The sequence below is a fragment of the Phyllostomus hastatus genome, unplaced genomic scaffold, assembly GCF_019186645.2.
Source record: "Phyllostomus hastatus isolate PE091 unplaced genomic scaffold, TTU_PhHast_1.1 phas_scaffold_1066, whole genome shotgun sequence".
NCBI lineage: Eukaryota > Metazoa > Chordata > Mammalia > Chiroptera > Phyllostomidae > Phyllostomus > Phyllostomus hastatus.
Window position 1 is genome coordinate 30,417,311 of NW_025334004.1, and position 16,594 is coordinate 30,433,904.

Consider the following 16,594-nt stretch of genomic DNA (forward strand, 5'->3'; position numbering starts at 1 on the left):
GAAAACTCGGTTACAGCAGGCAGAGCATTCTCAGTGAGCTTCAAAATGCCAACCAGTGACGCTGCGCCAGCCGTAACAGCACGACGATGAGAGCAGACATTTTAAATACAGGCTTTATTTTAAATTTAAAGAGCAACTGATTGTAAGTATTTTGCGCAAATTATATCAACACTTAAAACACAGTTTGGGAATGTTTAGCAATAATTCTTTTTTTAAAAAAGATTTTATTTATTTTACTTTTATCCCCCCCAGAGGGGATGGGAGGGAGAAAGAGAGGGAGAGAAACATCAATGTGCGGTTGCCTCTCACGTGCCCCCGACTGGGGACCTGGCCCGCAAACCAGGCACGTGCCCTGACTGGGAATCGAACCTGCGACCCTTTGGTTTTCGATCCACTGAGCCACACCAGCCAGGGCTGAAACAATAATTCTTCATTCAAAATAAGGACACTCATCCTGGTGTGAGCTAATACGAACTTTATTTCAATCTACTAGTTTACATAAGCTTAACCATTTCATCCTTCCTAAAATTCAATGACTATGATTCAGCTTCATAAGGTTACACCAGTAAAACCAGTCTCGTATATAACTTTTTAAACATGATACATTTACACCAGCTGGAAACTTATAAAAACGTAAATAGGTCGTACGGGGCTTGATTAGGAGGCTGCCCGTGCACAGACAGGCAGGAGCGTGCCCCCTCAGAAAGCTCACGGACACGCTGCGTCGTCGCACGCGGACGCTGCTCCCTGACACGGCACACTGCCGGCCGTGCCGGCACGCATGAGCTGAAAAACGCACACGTTACAAAAAACACATGTGTCCTTGAGGACACAGGGGAGTGGAATGTGCCTGCGCCGAGAGCAGGAATGCAGAGGCTCCCGGGCGGGCCGGGCCCGAGCACCCTGTGCCGGGCCGGCCCCGGGCCCCGCGGGAGGCAGCCGCCGCCCTCAGAAAGACAGGATGGTCTTGTTGATGATCTCCACGGACTCCTGGATCTCGTCCTCCTTGATCACCAGCGGCGGGGCCAGCCGGATGATGTCGCCGTGCGTCGGCTTGGCCAGGAGCCCGTTGTCCCGGAGCCGCAGGCACACCTTCCAGGCGTCGTAGTCTGGAGAGAAACAGACACGCCTGCTGATCAGGGACACACGCTTCATCCGACACCCCCCGCCGCAGGGGGGGCCCCCTGAGGCAGAGGGGGCCCGGCCAGCGGAATCCCACTCCCACTCAAGGAAGACGGCTCGGCCCACAGACTGCTTTGTTCCAGTCTTAAAGAAGAAGGTACTTGTCAGCAAGCACATCACTAGGTTTGAATGGTATGAGCAGACATACGGTTTTTGTTAGTTTTCCATAAAAGAAAAAAATTATGCGTTAAGGCTGCCGTACTGATCACACGAGGACCCAGTGCAAAGGGGACTGGGCATGACACAGACAGCGGACTGGCAGAAAACGAGCGGCACCCGAACCCAGCGCACGCCGCACGCCCCTCACACAGAGCTGCCCCGACCTGCGGGGCCGCACGCGCGTCTCGAGAGAGCACGGTCCCCAGCCCCAGCGGCACGCCGCCGTCACTCCGTGCCTGCGCCCCCGACCCACGGAATCAGAGTCCTCCGGCTGGAGCAACTTTTATGAAAGCCCCGCCACCCAGGTATTTCTGAATGCAGCCGAGGCTGAAATCACTGCTCTAAAAGGAAAGGTTATCCCGACAAAATCCCGCAGGGAACCCTTCAGGGTTACAGGGGAGGCACTAAACACCCAACGGTTAACCGAGTGGCAGCTCAGGGCATCCTCAGCACCACCTTCACCATTCGTATCCTCATCGGTGCCGTCCCTACAGCCCCGCTCACCGGCAAAGGTTTAAAGTGACACGGGGGGGGGGGGGGGGGCGGCGGCGAGGAAGCGTTTAAGGGGAGCGCTCCTTGCAGACGCACGGACAGGAGTGAGTGTGCGTCCCCAGGCGCCCCACACCTAACCCCGGGCGGAACGACGGCCGTCAGAGAGGAACTAGACGGGGGCGAATGAATCACTTCCACGCGCCACCCGCAGGAAGGGCCGGCATTCTGTAAGACCAGTCGGTAAACCGGATGGTCCCAGGCCTGAGTCAACACTCGGTCTTCCAGCAGGCGGCCGGCCAGCGGTTTTGGAGGAGCCCAGCGTCCAGACAACATGCCAGGCGTGTCTGGGGCCCCCCCACGCAGGGGACACCCTGGGAGGACGTGCACCTTTGGTGGCGCGGATGACGATGGCGTTCAGCAGGCCCTTGCCGCGCACAGCGGTGACGATGTCGGAGGGCAGCTTCATGAGCTCGTTCCTCAGGAGGGCGCCCATCCTCTCTGCGTTCTCGGCGAGGTTCTCCTCCTCCAGAACCTGCGTCGGGGGAGAGATCCCACACACACACACACGTTACAGCTGCCTTTTCCTTCCAGTGTGCTCCGGAGGGGAGTGGGGAACACACGCAACGGGAGAACCTGACTGAAGGCCTGAACTTTCGTTTCAACTCTGCAAAGCCTACGCCAGCCCAACTTCCAACCAAACACGCACGGGCTCAGACGGGGCCCTGCTCAGTCGCAGCCCGTCGTCCGTCTGCCTCAGTGGCAAGGGAAGACTTAGAACTCGTTAAAGACAACTAGTATATCCTATTCTTTTTTTAATTTTTTTAAAAAAGATTCTTTATTTTTAGAGAGACGGGAAGGGAGGGAGAGGGAGAGAAATATCGATGATGGCCGAGAGAAACATGGATTAGTTGCCTCTCGTGTGCCTGCAACTGAGGACCTGGCCCGCACCCCAGGCACGCCCCCTGACCGGGAATCAGACCAGGGATCCTTTGGTTCGCAGGACGACACACGACCCACTGACCCATGCCAGCCAGGGCAGATACATTCTTATTAGTTGCATAAATCAATGGACTGAATATAGTTTAACTTTTTAACTGTAATAGAGCTTCCTTCTTTTTTCCCCTTAAAAGGCCATCCTTACAAATCACGTAATTGTATGCCTTTGGTAGGCACGGAAGTACTACACTTGAAAGTGTTCAAAGACACGCTTAGAGAACACCACGTGTGCTAAGCTAGAGGCCTGGTGGCCAGACCTGGTCACAGAGCGAGCCCTGGGCGGGCCAGGCGCCCACTGGGTGGGCGGGCCACCCAGTGCCTACGGGACCAAAGCCTCGGGGACTGCAGACGCCGCACACCCATGGCAGGCCCTGTCCTCCACGCCAAGGTTACAGGACTTTTTGCGAAGGCCACGCCCCAAAGCCCTTCCTCTGCCCCTCGTGCATCTCTCAGCGCGCCCTGGGTTCGGAGTTCACGGCCCCTTCAGCACCACCCGAGGAACAGCGCCGCCCGGCCATGCCGGCCTCACCTCCAGGGCAGCGATGGCCACACGGCAGCCCAGAGGGTTGCCCCCGTACGTCGAGCCGTGCTCCCCGGGCTTGATGGTCAGCATGACGTCGTCGTCGCACAGGACCGCCGACACCTGAAAGGCAGAGGTCGGGGCTCTCGGACCGCTCCGCAGACGGGCCGGTCCGAGTCTCGGCGTGCCGGGGACACAAAGACGCACGAAGCTGCTGGCAAACTGGACACAGAGCTTCAACAGAGCAGCAAGGGCCTTGCGGCGGCCGCCTTCGCCCCCAGGGATGAGCTGGGGGGTGCCCCAGCGCATCCCCCCAGCACAGCCAGCCCACTTCGACGGCACGGCGCGGCCGCCCTCCAGAACTGAGACACAGCTGCTCCCGAGGGACCACAGCTGACTGTCCCGTGCCGTCCCTCTGAGCCCTGTAACCCAGCGCAAGCGGCTGGCTCGAGGGCACGCCCAAGAACACAGCTACGGCAAAACACGGAATCTTCCCCATCTCTGCGTGAACCCGTCCCGGCTTCAGGCACCGAGTGACGTCGTGCTTCTGAACAACGGGAAAGAGTGGGGGGGCTACAGAAGCACTCTGGGGGGGAACGCTCCCACCCAAAGCAAACGCGGCAGCAAACCCCAAGGCCCCACTCAGGTCTCCAGTCCAAAGTGGCTAAGGGGCCACCCGTGGGGCTCTGACGTGCCCCCGCACGTTTCCCGGGGACCTGCAGCGCTGAGCAGCACCGAGCTGCAGGAACGGCACTGCCGTCCCGCCCGGCGGACGCGGAGCACATCTGAGGGGCGCACTCCGCGAGCGCGGGGAACAGCAAGGGGGGTGGGCGCCGAACTCACAGGGTACAAGCCTCCGGAAAGCGCCTTGCCCAGCAGGACCAGGTCGGGTCTGACGTTCTCGTGGTCCACGGCCAGCCAGCGGCCGGTTCTGGCCAGCCCCGTCTGTATCTCATCAGCGATAAACAGGACCTGGAGGAGAGCAGCACAGCAGCAGTAGTCACCCCCTCCGCTCCCACGGGGAAACGGCGGTCTTTGTTTGACTCCTCCCATCCCCGCACGCATGAACGTGACATCTGCCATTCCCTCATACTCGAGGACGTGCTTTAATCGCCCGTGTCAACAGTGCCCGGTGACGACCCTGTCGGACACACACACCAGTGTCCCCGGGTCAGGCCACTCTCCCCCGAGGCCCTCTCTGCAGGTCCCACGTGGCGGAAAGGCACCCACGGCACGTGAGGGCTTTCTCGGGGCCTTCGAATAGAACTGCTCTCTGGAAATAAACTAACTCGCTTGCTTACTCCACACACATTACTGAACCTTTACTTGCTACTAACTATGTACCAGCTTGGGGGGAAGGGGAGGGGGACGTAAATGTCGCAGCAGAGGACAAGGGCCCGCGAGGAATGGAACAGGCTGCTGCAGAACCCCGAGAGGGCTGACGCTCTGGGAGCGCTGTCTCCCCCTAGTGGACAGGCTGGGTCACCGCTGCACGCGGCCCATCAGCCAGAACCCTAAGGGACAGACCCCGGTGGCCGGCGGGAGAGGAGGGGCCGCGGACCTGGTGCTGCGTGCAGAGCTCCCGCACGCCCATCAGGTAGCCCGGCTCCGGAACAATGACGCCCGCTTCGCCCTGAATCGGTTCCACCATGAACCCAGCGACGTTTGGATCCTGAAGCGCGCGCTACAAGAAAAAGGGAACGATACATTTCGGTCACTTCCTTTCTGGCCTGTTTGGGCTATCTGGAGTCACCCAGAGCACGTGCACAACTTCCTGTGGAGAACAAATGTAACATTTCTGACTGGCGTTCAGTTACCAGAGACCCCAAACACTTCATTCAGCTTCAAGGTGCTCCATCCTGCGTTTTCTAACACACGGGGAAGCACACTGGAGCCAAACATCAGAGAAAATGGCTATTTTTAGAAGCCGTTTTAAGTGAATCTTTTTGTTTTTACAAGTTCTCCACTCTTGATTTTCTAAAGCTAGCTGAAAGCTCAGTAATTTGTCCAGTAATTACACAGAGACTCGCCCAGTTAGTACTTATACAGGACGCAAATCTAAAGTGTGGGTGGGGCGTCGGGGTTAGAGCGTGGAACTCGGTCCCCCAGCTGCGCACTAACTGGCCGGCACAGAACCCGGCCGGAAATCTCGGCCTGCCTTCAGTGAGACAGGTTTCCATCGGTCACATCCATGTGTAATGCATGCATCCCACACATTTAATTCCCACTGAGTACGAGCCAAAGCTCGCAACGCCAGCGACGCACCTCAAGAGCTGGCAGGTCGTTGTACGGAATAATCTCGAAGCCTGGCATAAACGGCCCGAACCCATCGTAACTGGTTGGGTCTGTGGAACTGGAGATTGCAGACATGGTTCTACCCCAGAAGTTTCCGGCTAGAAAGGAGAAAGACACAGTGATTATGTCAAACGAACACGTAAATTTAAAAAGCACAGTCCCCCCAAAAATACCTTCGGAGAGTTTGAGTTTTGAAAAAGCAAGGTTTGGGTCCTGACTGGTGTGGCTCAGTGAACTGAGTGCCGGCCTGCAAACCAAAGGGTTGCTGGTTCGATTCCCAGTCAGGGCACATGCCTGGGCTACGGGCCAGCTCCCCCACAGGGGGCTGGTGAGAGGCAACCACACATTGATGTTTCTCTCCCTCTCCTCCTTTCTCTAAAAATAAATACATAAAATCTTTCAAAAAGAAAAGAAAAGCCAAGAGTTTGCTTTAAAGAGCTTCCAGGGAGCTTCCCTTGGTTATAATGAGTCTGATGTCAAACACCATGGCCCCCAAGGCCACCAAGGTCTGGCCTCACAACCGCTCCTTTAGACACTGAGCTCCTGACCTCCCAACTGGGACGCAGAGCCCGAGGATGGACAGCTGCCCCTCCTCTCGCTGACCCACACCCTAACCACTGAGACACAACGCCTGCTTTTCTGGAGACAGTGCACCTGCGGCAGTGGAGTGAAAGAGAGCATCCTTCATAGAGAATTAGCAACTTTCCTTTTAAAAACCCTTTTAAAAACTACTTAGCTGTGGGCTCACTAGTCTACCGAGTGAATTTTACATTCCATTTGGAGAAAATGCCCTCAGGCAATCCAAACACCTTCAATTTCGCCCTCCGTGGTATTGTGATCTCCTGTGCGCCAATGACAGACACCTGCCTTTGTACAAAAGCACTTCCCACCCACTGACTCCCTGCACTAGTGACTCTGACTGGACTGAGGGCCTGCTCCGTGAGGGCGCCGCGCTGCGCGCTGGAGATGGGAAGACAGACAGGTGAGCGGGACTGACACGCTCCCCGGGAGAAACACCGTCACGTACAACAAACGCACGCGGTCATTTCAACCGGGTTAAATCCAAAGAAGGGAGGACAACAGTGTAGAATGAGAGAGACTCGCGGGTTTTCCTACTTTTGTTTTTTTTTTTTTAACATCTTCCCACCACCGACTCATTAAACCCACTACTGACTCACTGTATTTTGGCTTCATAGCCTCTCTAAACATCGCTCTTCCAACGTGTCTCACCTACGAGGAACCCCCACCTCGCCGGGCCACAGGCAGCAGCACGCCGACTCTGACCAGCGTGTTCAGAGAAACCGTACACACTGGGCGTGAGCCTGCTTGCTCTCTCCGCCCAGCCTCCGCCCAGCCTCCGCCCAGCCTTGGGGGCCTCACCCTTCGGCCTCACCCTGCAGTGTCAAGGACTGGCCACTAGGGGCAGCCTTCTGTCTCTGGGTGAAAACAGCTTTGCTAATAATCTAAGAGACGGGATACGATTGGTAAGAATAAAAACCGCCAGAAAGTCCATTTTTGTTTGGAAGACACAGTTATGTTGTCCCAGAACTAAGGCGCAAGGTCTCAAAACGGCAGGGCACAGAGCTGGGCAAAGATCTCTCCTGCTTCCGTAGCAGTCTGTCCCCGCAGCACCGACTGCCGCTGGCCGCCGGCTGAACCCCGGATTTCTACTACATTGTGGGGTTTGTCGTTCCACTGCCGCACGTGCTCACAAGGCAAAGCATCTCACGACTGACTCTTACAAGAGTGACTTTTGACCATGTGCAGTGATAAGTTTATCCACGGTCTGCTTTTAGAAATTAAAATCAAAGCTTTAAACAATGTCACAGTCTATCAACAAACAGCGGCATTAAGGTGCCCAAAGTCAGCTGGCGTCATCGCGAGGAGCTGCAGCGTCTCCCAAACCAGTGTCCGGCTCACTCCTCTCAGCGCTTCCCGGGGGGCGCGCCCAGGGCGACTCCAGCCCCCTCCCCCTCCACTTCTGGGGACCCATTCCCACAGCATACCACACACGAAGACTCACGCTTCGCATCACACCTGGGAGACGGCCCCACTGGAACGAGACCAAGCTCAGCCCCCTAACCAAAACGCTCTACCATCAGACCGTCTAAGTAACGGAAATCTGCTGCGAAGCCAGCAGATGAGCAAATGAGAAATAAATCAGTCACTCATTTTAGAGGGAGGAGCAAGAAGTTATTTAAAAGAGAAAAATCTCATACGTGAACATTTGGAAATAAACCCAAGAAAAGAATGTTTTGTGAAACACTCAGCAAATAAACATCGTCATGTATGAAGCACACGCACGGGACGCATCTCATCGGCACGTTGTTAAAGCGGTGAACGAGGACGCCGCGTGTTGAGACCGCAGAAGGCCGACCCGCACACACCTGCGAAAACGATCTTCGCCTTGTACTTCGGGATGCCCTTGACGCTGTACCCCCACCGCCGAGCCAGCTTGCACGCCGTCTCCCCGGCCTCCACGCCTGTCGGGAGAGGAAACGGTTCGGTGGTTGGCGGTGCTCCAGATCACCGGAGAACAATAAAGCTGCTCCCCCTGGGCTGATAAGAGGAAGCGGAACGCTTTACCCGTGTTCATCGGGAGAACTTTGTGGTAGTTGAACAGCTTCGTCACGTGCTCCTCGTACTCCCCGAGGACGGTGTTGTAGAAAGCCCTGGACGTCAGGGTCAGCTTGTCGGCCTGGTCCTTCAGCGCGTCCACGATCTTCGGGTGGCAGTGCCCCTGGTTGACAGCGCTGTAAGCGCTCAGGAAGTCGAAATACTTCCTGCCTTCCACGTCCCACACATAAATACCTAAAACACGTAAGGGAAAATAGCTGCGGAAAACCACAAAATCCAGGATAGATCGGAAAATAATTTCAGGAAATCACAAAATCACATAAAGTCCACAAAGACTGCTAGCACTGTGGGTAAGGCCTGTTTTAGTTCAAGCATAATAAACTCTGGTGTATAAGGAATTATTGTATCTGTCCAGCCTCAAATTAACATTTAACAAGAACAGTGTGACATAAAAAAGTTAGAACTTAAAGGGAGGAGTTATACATAACATAAACATCGTGACAGGTTAACTGGAACAACCAACAAGATAGGAAGAAATCTCTCTAAGTCACGTATCTCACAAGGATCTAGTACCCAGCACTTCCGCAACTCAACGAAAAGACACACAACGCAACTGAAAACGGGCAAAGAACGTGAGTGGGCATCTCTCCGAAGAGTAAACGCCACACAAGGAGAACACACGAATGACCCACAAGCCCATGAGAAGCCGCTCAACACCACGCACGAGTCCTTGGAGAAACGAAAGGCAAAACCACAACAGCACTGCACACCCCGTACCACGATCACAAATGTTTTAAAAGAAAGAAAAACAAACGTTGGCGAGGATGCAGAGAAATCGGAACTCTCTTATTGCAAGTGGGAGTATAGAGTGGTACAGCAGCTACAGAAATAGTTTGGCAGAAGGAAATTCTTTGTACTACTATTGCAACTTCTTTAACTCTAAAATTACACCAAGACAGAAGTTAAAGGGGAAAACGAAGGCGGTATCCCAGTGCTTCACTGAAGCATGTTCCGTTCTGCACGACACACAGACTGAGGTCGCCGTCGCCCTCCCCATGGCACTGGACACAGCCAGCACTCGAGACACTCACAGTGAGTGCTGGGTTACTGCATCACGATACAGAAACCAAAGGCCTCTGGAGAAATGTAAACTGAGCAAACAACCGGTTTGGCCAAAGAAGTTCATTTGGTTTCCTTCTAGAAAATGGCTGTAGTTGCACTTAGCTGTCTGGAACTTCATTCGAAACAATTTTGGTACAATGCATGTGACAGCTGTCATATGAGCGTGCATTTAAAAAAAAAAACTTGTCAAAATTGGTGAATTTTTGTGCAGCCATTTTAATGTTGAAGATGGAACAAAACACAACATTTTTGGCATATTATGCTTTCATTTTTCAAGAAAGATAAAAATACAACTGAAAGGCTCAAAAAAGACCTGTGCGGTGTGCGGAGAAGGCGCTGTCACAGATCGAACGTGTCAAAGTGGTTTGCGAAGCTTCGTGCTGGAGAGTCCTCGCTGGACGGCGCTCCCCGGCCGGGCAGACCAGTGGAGGATGACCGCGATCCAGTCAAGACATTAGCTGGGAACAGTCCATGTTCTACCACATGGGACACAGCCGACATACGGAACACAGCCAAATCAATAAAGTGACTGGTCAAAATGAAAAATGTGTCTTTTATTTGAAGGAAAAACCATCCAGCCTTCCTTGGCCAACCCAACACAAAAGCGATGTTTATCGAAGGGTTTGCAGCAGGGCAGGAGGGCTTCTGGATAACTCGCAACGTACCTTTCCCTCTCTCCAGGGCCACGGGTAAGGGGTGGTAGTTGTGCGCGCCGTACTTGGCTTCCCGCTCGAACACGTAATCGGAGGACGGCGGGGGGCCCTGGGCCGTTTTCTTAGTCGCAACCGAGGCAACGGAAGCGGCCGACGAGTGGACCCCCCGGCAGAGCCCAGCGACGGTCTGGAAGCGGGCCAGTTTGGAGAGCATGGCGTCCTTCGAGCGGGGACGTCACGGATCTGTCTGGAGGAGAGGGACGGCGTCGAGACGGAGTCGGTGGGTGCGGACTCGCTGAACTGCTGCTGAGCGCTCGCCACGGTCTGCCGAGAAATCAAGAACGTGAGAACTACAGCCTGTGGGAAGCAAGGGGCACGAGTACACAAATATTTACGGCGAGGCCTGGCAGTGCTACCACGGCGCAGCCTCCGGGCTACAGTCCAAGAGAACGAGGAACACGATCGGCTGGGGGGTGGGGTGGCCAGGGGCTCTCACTTCTCAGGTGCACCCCACCTCTGTACCACCTGGTGATTTCGTAATAAATACACACACACTTTTTTTTTTAAGTTGTCAGTGCTGAGAGCACATCAAGGACAGGGCCCTCGCCCCGGGGGGTCAGGCAAGGCTGAACCGCAGCCGGGTCAAAGGTTGGTGTCTGACCGTGCGGACAGACGGAGCAGCCCTTCAAAGGCACTTACCCGTGGGGCACAATCGCCCAGCACGCAGCGAGCTGCCCAGTCAGCAAAGCTCAACGCCCGGGGCTTGGCTGGCCCCGCTCCGACTTGGCGCGCGCAGTAAACCCAGCGTGCTGGGGAAGGAGCAAGCACCCAGCGCCATCCAGCACTCGGTCGACACACTCACCAGATACCCTTCCTTCCCACGGTTCGGAAGGGGAGACGGACGGTCAGCCCAAGGCCAGGGACGGTCTTCGGGGTCCAGTAAGTCCTGAAATGAAATGCAGAGATAGCTGTATGCATGATGGAGGAGAAGGGCCCTAAGGTTGTATCTCACAGAAGGACGTGTCAACAACAAACAAAAAGTTCTATCAGAAATGTCACACTGAACACGGCTGCTAGCAAAAAGGTCCAGGTGCCAGAGACAGAACCTCCCCAAAGACTACTGCTAAGTCTGAAACATGGGTTTTTAACTTTATTTCTCGGGCTCTTTCTGCTCTACTCAGTAAGAATTAATGCTTCATTTGACCACCTAAAAATTTAAGCCCATTTTTTGCCTTCACCGAATTCATAATAAAAGACAGCACTTCTCAAGGGCACGCTGAGCTGCCTTCTGAAGAGAATTACAGGCGTCGGAAAAGCCTTGGAAGTGTTTGCATTCTCAGACCAGTAATTTCACCCACGAGGTTCCAGGGTACGAAATACTCAGGAGACCCTGGCCGGGAAGCTCAGCTGTCGTCCCGGACACACCAAGGTTGTGGTTCGCTCCCGGGCCAGGGCACACACGAGAACCAACCGACGAATGCATCAGTGCGTAGAACAACTCTCTCTCTCCCCCTCCTTCTCCCTCCCTCTCTTTGAAATCAATAAATTAAATATTTTTTTAAAATAGCCAACATCAATGATTTTATCTCCCACAAAGGCCTGGCAGAGTAAGAGACGAGAGTGGAGAGCCCAGAGTGCGGAGACCAGGAGTTGGATTCTGGCCGGGGGAGGGTGGTGCCTGTCTCTGCACAGTCCTCCCGAGCGCCGACCTCTCCGTTGGTTAAATGACGTGGGAGCCACTCGGGTGGTCACCGAGGACTCGGCCAGATGATGCTAAAGTGCCGAACCTCGCAGAACTAGCCAGTTTCTGCAACACAGGTATCAACAGTGACGTGGCTTCTTTTTCAAACCAGGCAATTTTTCTTTAAAAAAAACCCTGGCTGCTGTGGCTCAGTGGACTGAGCACCAGCCTGCCAATCAAGGGGTCACCGGTTCGATTCCCAGTCAGGGCACATGCCTGGGTTGCAGGCCAGGTCCCCAGTAGGGGACACGCAAGAGGCAACTACACACTGATGTTTCTCTCTCTTCCCCTCTCTAAAAATAAAAAATAAAATTTTGTTTTAAAAATCAGTAAAACTTTTCTATTGATTAAAACCCTCCTGAAGACTCTCAGGTAACCTTGCCCAAACTTTTGTCACAGGTCTAAACATTTCAGGACACTTGTCTTAATGCCCGTCCCCCTATCAGAATCCTACAAGGCTCTTTTTTTTTTTTTTAATTTACTTCTAGAGAGAGGGGAAGGGAGGGAGAAAGAGAGAAACTTCAATGTGCGATACATCGATTGGCCACCTCTCACACACCCACAACTGGGAACCTGGCCCACAACCCAGGCATGTGCCTGGACAAGGAATGTAACCTATGACCTTTTGGTTCACAGGCCAGAGCTCAATCCACTGAGCCACACCAGCCAGGGTGCTACTAAGCTCCTTAAAAGGACAATAACTATGTCCTGAAATCCCCTTTGCATCCAGAACCTAGCCCTGGTTTGGGATCCTGTCGGCTTTCCTTGTCTGTCCATGGGTGAGGCCCACTTAGACACAGGCCTCCTGAAGGAGTCAAGTCAGCAACAGCGGTAAAGAAGGCCCTTGGGAGAGACGAACTGCCCTGTGTGGGTGGCTCAGGTGGTTGGAGCGTCGTCCCATAGATCAGAGGGTCACAGGTTCGATTCCCGGTCAGGGCACATGCCTGGGTTGCTGGTACCAGCCCAGGCCGGGGCACTTACAAAAGCAGCCAATTGATGTTTCTCTCTCATCTGATGTTTTCTTTCTCTCTCTCTCTCTCTCTCTCTCTCTCTCTCTCTCTCTCTCTCTCTCTCTCTCCCTCCCTTCCCCTCTCTCTAAAGTTGGTAAACATGTCCTCCGGTGAAGATTAAAAAACAGAGGGACAGAGACACAGAGGGAAAAACCACCCATCCCTAACCAAGGTGGACCTAGCTCTAAAAGGACATTAGACATGGTGTAACTAGTCTTTCCACCCCAAGTTCACTTCACTAGATTCAATGACCTTCACGAGTCAAGATTAAGTACACCAGTGTGAACATTCCAGGCCGTTATCATGCATTTCACCAAAGCCCACACTCGGGTCCTAAGGAAAGGAAATTTCTATTGACAGCAAAACTTTTAATATCAGATGTTTTCAGTAATCCACATAATGATTAACAAAGTCCTTCTTCAAGCTGCTCTTCACTCCTTCCTAGCTAACCAGCCCTACTTACATTAGAACATACCTAAAATAGAATTTCCATAAAAGGCTGCATTTTGAAGAGTTCCTTTAGCAAACACTATGAAACACTATTTTTTAAATTCATTCAAAGAAAAACCAGAGTAAACTCATCAAAAGAACACTAAACATATTCCACTTGAGTAAACTTGGTTTTACTACATTTGTCAAATATTTACTCTTCTTGAGGTAACCATTTACAACAAATACAACCTTTTTAAAAGTTCTGCCAACCAAAGTGTTTTTTTGTTATCTTTTTTTTTTTATGTAATCTGGCTAAAATTCAACTGAAGTGCGTCACGGGCAAACACCTCAGGCGCTACGATGGGACAAGAACAGTGTCCACTTCACAGCACCCTCCGCCTGTCACCACATACCAGCCCCCTCGCCAGGGTTTTAAAATGTACGCGATTCAGCCCGTCCTCAGAAACTCCGGCAAAGCCGTAAAATACGCACACAAGTAACTGTGGTAAAGGCGGAGTAGGAGGGGAAATACAACTAAACCTCTTTGAGGGGGAAAAAATGCCTTTTAAGAATTTTTACTATGTAGCCCTGGCTGGTGTGGCTCAGTGGATTGAGCTCGGGCTACAAACCAAAGTGTCGCAGGTTCGATTCCCAGCCAGGGTACATGCCTGGGTTGCAGGCCGTGACCCCCAGCAACCGCACATTGATGTTTCTCTCTCTCACCCTCCCTTCTCTCTCTAAAAATAAATAAAGAAAATCTTTTTTAAAAAGAAGTGGCCGGTTGGATTCCCAATCAGGACACACACCTGGGTTGCAGGCCAGGTCCCCAGTAGGGAGCGTTTGAGAGGCAACCACACATTGATGTTTCTCTCCCTGTCTCTCTCCCTCCCTTCTCCTCTCTCTAAAAATAAAATAAATAATAAAATCTTTTTTAAAGAATTTTGAATATGTAAAGATTAATGGGTTTGGAGGAGAAAGGATGCAAAATTAATTTCAAACACCATGAGAAATTACAAACCCAAAACAATACACTTTTTTATTTGTCTTATTTTTATCAAAGCAATTCTTCTTTTCCTGGCTGGTGTGGCTCAGTGGATTGACCGTGGGATGTGAAGCAAAGGGTCGCTGGTTCGATTCCCAGTCAGGGCATATGCCTGGGTTGTGGGCCAGGTCCCCAGTAGGGGGTCGAGCAAGAGGCAACCACACATTGGTGCTTCTCTCCCTTTCTTTCTCCCTCCCTCCCCCCCGTAAAATAAATAAAATCTTAAAAAAAAAATTCTTCTTGCATGCTTGGATCTCTTTCAGAGTCAGAACTAGATTCTCTGAAGAAACCAGAATCCTCTAATGAAAGAAGTCTTTCATTCCTTTCCTGTTTATTTCGAATGAACTAAGGAATTTGGATCACACACCTAAGAACAGTGCCAGGCTCCCACTGGGTGAACTAGTTTGCCTACAGAAACGCTCACAAACCCCGAGAAACTGGAGATGAGTCATTTCTTCAAATAAAGCCACTGCATTGCCAGGTCACGCCTCCTTAACCCCCCTAACCTCCCACAACTTATCAAACAGGTAAGGCTGAACCCTACACGAAGGTAAGGGAGCCCTGGCTGGTACTGCTCAGTGGACTGCGCTCCGGCCTGTGGACTGGAAGGTGTCTGGTTCGATTCCCAGTCGGGCATGCATGGGCCTGGGTTTCAGGCCAGGTCCCCGGTTGGGGGCACACGAGGGGCAACCACACGGGGATGTTTCCCTCCGTTTCTCCCTCCCTGCTCCTCCAAAAATAAATAAAACCTTTACAAAAAAATAAGATGAGAGATACAGCGAGTGACAACGGGAGGAGACGGCGTCCCACCGAAGTCAGCCGCAGAGTGCTGCCGCTCCGCGCGGTGGAAGAGGAACCCTAGCAACGCCGCGGTCAGGCTGGAACCCTTGCTGGCCCCAGCCCCTCGACACCATCTAATTAACCTGCACGCTTCTCGCTCTAAGGTAGGCTCTACTTCCTTAACCTTTTATTCGGACAAAGGCTGGAGGAGGGGAGAAAAAAAAAAAGAGGAAGTTTGGGGGAGGGGAGTGTTAAGCAGTTTGGCTACAGAGGCCGGAGGCTGCACGAGAGGTCTCCGTCGGCGCCCCCGCCCCGCAACAGAAGCCACCGCCTACTGGGCAGTTACGTGGTCTGCAGGATGCACCCTCCAGGCCGACCTCGGGAACGCAGGCCCGCGGCGCCCCGAGCCGCCGCCCCACGCCCCGGGGCCCAAACGCCTCCTTCCCCGAAACCCGGTGGCGTTCGAGTGGCGCGGAGCCAAGACGCAGACACCTTGGGGAGCGTGGGACCAGCGGGCGGGGGACGCGTCCGCTCTGGAAAGAGAAAGTGCCACATCCACAGACTCGGCCTCCAGCTTCCCGCCCTCGCCCGCGGCTCCGCGGCCCAGGGATGCAGCCCCCGCCGCGGAGGCGGAGCCTGCCCGCCCGCCCGCCCGCCCGCCGAGGCCCAGCGCGCCCCCTCCGGCGGCTCCCTCGGAACCCGGCCCAGAGCCGCCCGCGCCCCGCCGCCTCGTGGGGTACCCAGGCCCCCTTCCGAGCCCCGGCCCCGCCACACCCACGCGGATACCTGGCAGCACCTCTGAGAACCGCCCGGGACGCGCGCGGCTTGGACTGAACTGGAGCGGAGAGGGTGACGCGTCACGGAGCTTAAAGCGAGGCTCCCGCCCCGCCCCCAAGACGCCCTCGCCGCCCATTGGCTGATGTTGAGGGCTGGGGCCCCTCGCCCCGCCCACCCCGCCAGCGCGGCCAAGCGCAGACGCGCGCGCTCTAGATGCTGCCAGGAACCGCGGGTTCGAGCCGCGCGCGCGCACCCTGGGCCTGGCTGCTGTGGGCCGCTCCTGGGTCCTTGCGCCTGGGTGCCCACCTGGCCGTTGCCTTTCCCTCGGTCTCTCACTGCCAGCCCTTTGCTGTTGGGAAAACGAGACCCGAGGGAATGAAACAGTGGTTGGACTTCCTCGGGCTCGTGGCGTTTCATGAGCCCCCGCGTTGGGCCGGACCGCGGGCTCGAACCCCAGCCCTGTCCCCCGCGGCCGTGCCAGTCCCTTGCCTCGCAGAGCCTCACTTGGGGCGCCAACGTCAGCCCCACACCAGACTGGGCTGCTGCCCCCTTGCCCTTGAGCCCTGGTGCTCTGTCGCGCTGTTGCGCTTCTGAACTCACCCCCAGGAGTCCTCGCGGCAGCTGGAAAACACTGCCACCTCCTCGTCGATGCTGCGGGTAGACGACTAAATGACTACAACACACTCACTGTGTGTGTGGCGCCCTCCACCCCCTTGTAACACTCGGGACTCAGAATGGAATAGTCGAGGACAATCTCGTGTTGAAATCGGAAGGGACTTGGACATCATTTGGTTTACACTGTTTTGTTATATGTTG

The 16,594-nt window shown here is 54.3% G+C and overlaps 1 protein-coding gene across 1 annotated transcript; it reads right to left on the reverse strand.

Moving 5' to 3' along the window:
- Positions 1 to 460: 460 nt before the first annotated feature.
- OAT (ornithine aminotransferase) lies at positions 461 to 15,894 on the reverse strand. Its single transcript, XM_045854413.1, has 11 exons — positions 15,788 to 15,894; positions 10,859 to 10,942; positions 10,009 to 10,320; positions 8,231 to 8,455; positions 8,032 to 8,127; positions 5,615 to 5,742; positions 4,911 to 5,033; positions 4,193 to 4,321; positions 3,359 to 3,472; positions 2,221 to 2,365; positions 461 to 1,109 (listed from the first exon to the last, which is right to left on the reverse strand). Exons 3-11 carry the CDS (start codon positions 10,208 to 10,210, stop codon positions 949 to 951), a joined length of 1,323 nt encoding a protein of 440 aa, XP_045710369.1. The 5' UTR covers positions 10,211 to 10,320; positions 10,859 to 10,942; positions 15,788 to 15,894; the 3' UTR covers positions 461 to 948.
- Between the last annotated feature and the right edge of the window lie 700 nt (positions 15,895 to 16,594).

Bases quoted from the DNA above. Each gene is read 5' to 3' on its own strand.
- OAT (XM_045854413.1), bottom strand. From the start codon at position 10,210: ATGCTCTCCAAACTGGCCCGCTTCCAGACCGTCGCTGGGCTCTGCCGG. The intron at 3,473-4,192 runs GTGAGTTCGGCG...TCTGCCTTTCAG, and splicing joins TTTCCGGAGGCTTGTACCCT to GTGTCGGCGGTCCTGTGCGA. The intron at 2,366-3,358 runs GTGAGGCCGGCA...CCCCCGACGCAG, and splicing joins TGGCCATCGCTGCCCTGGAG to GTTCTGGAGGAGGAGAACCT.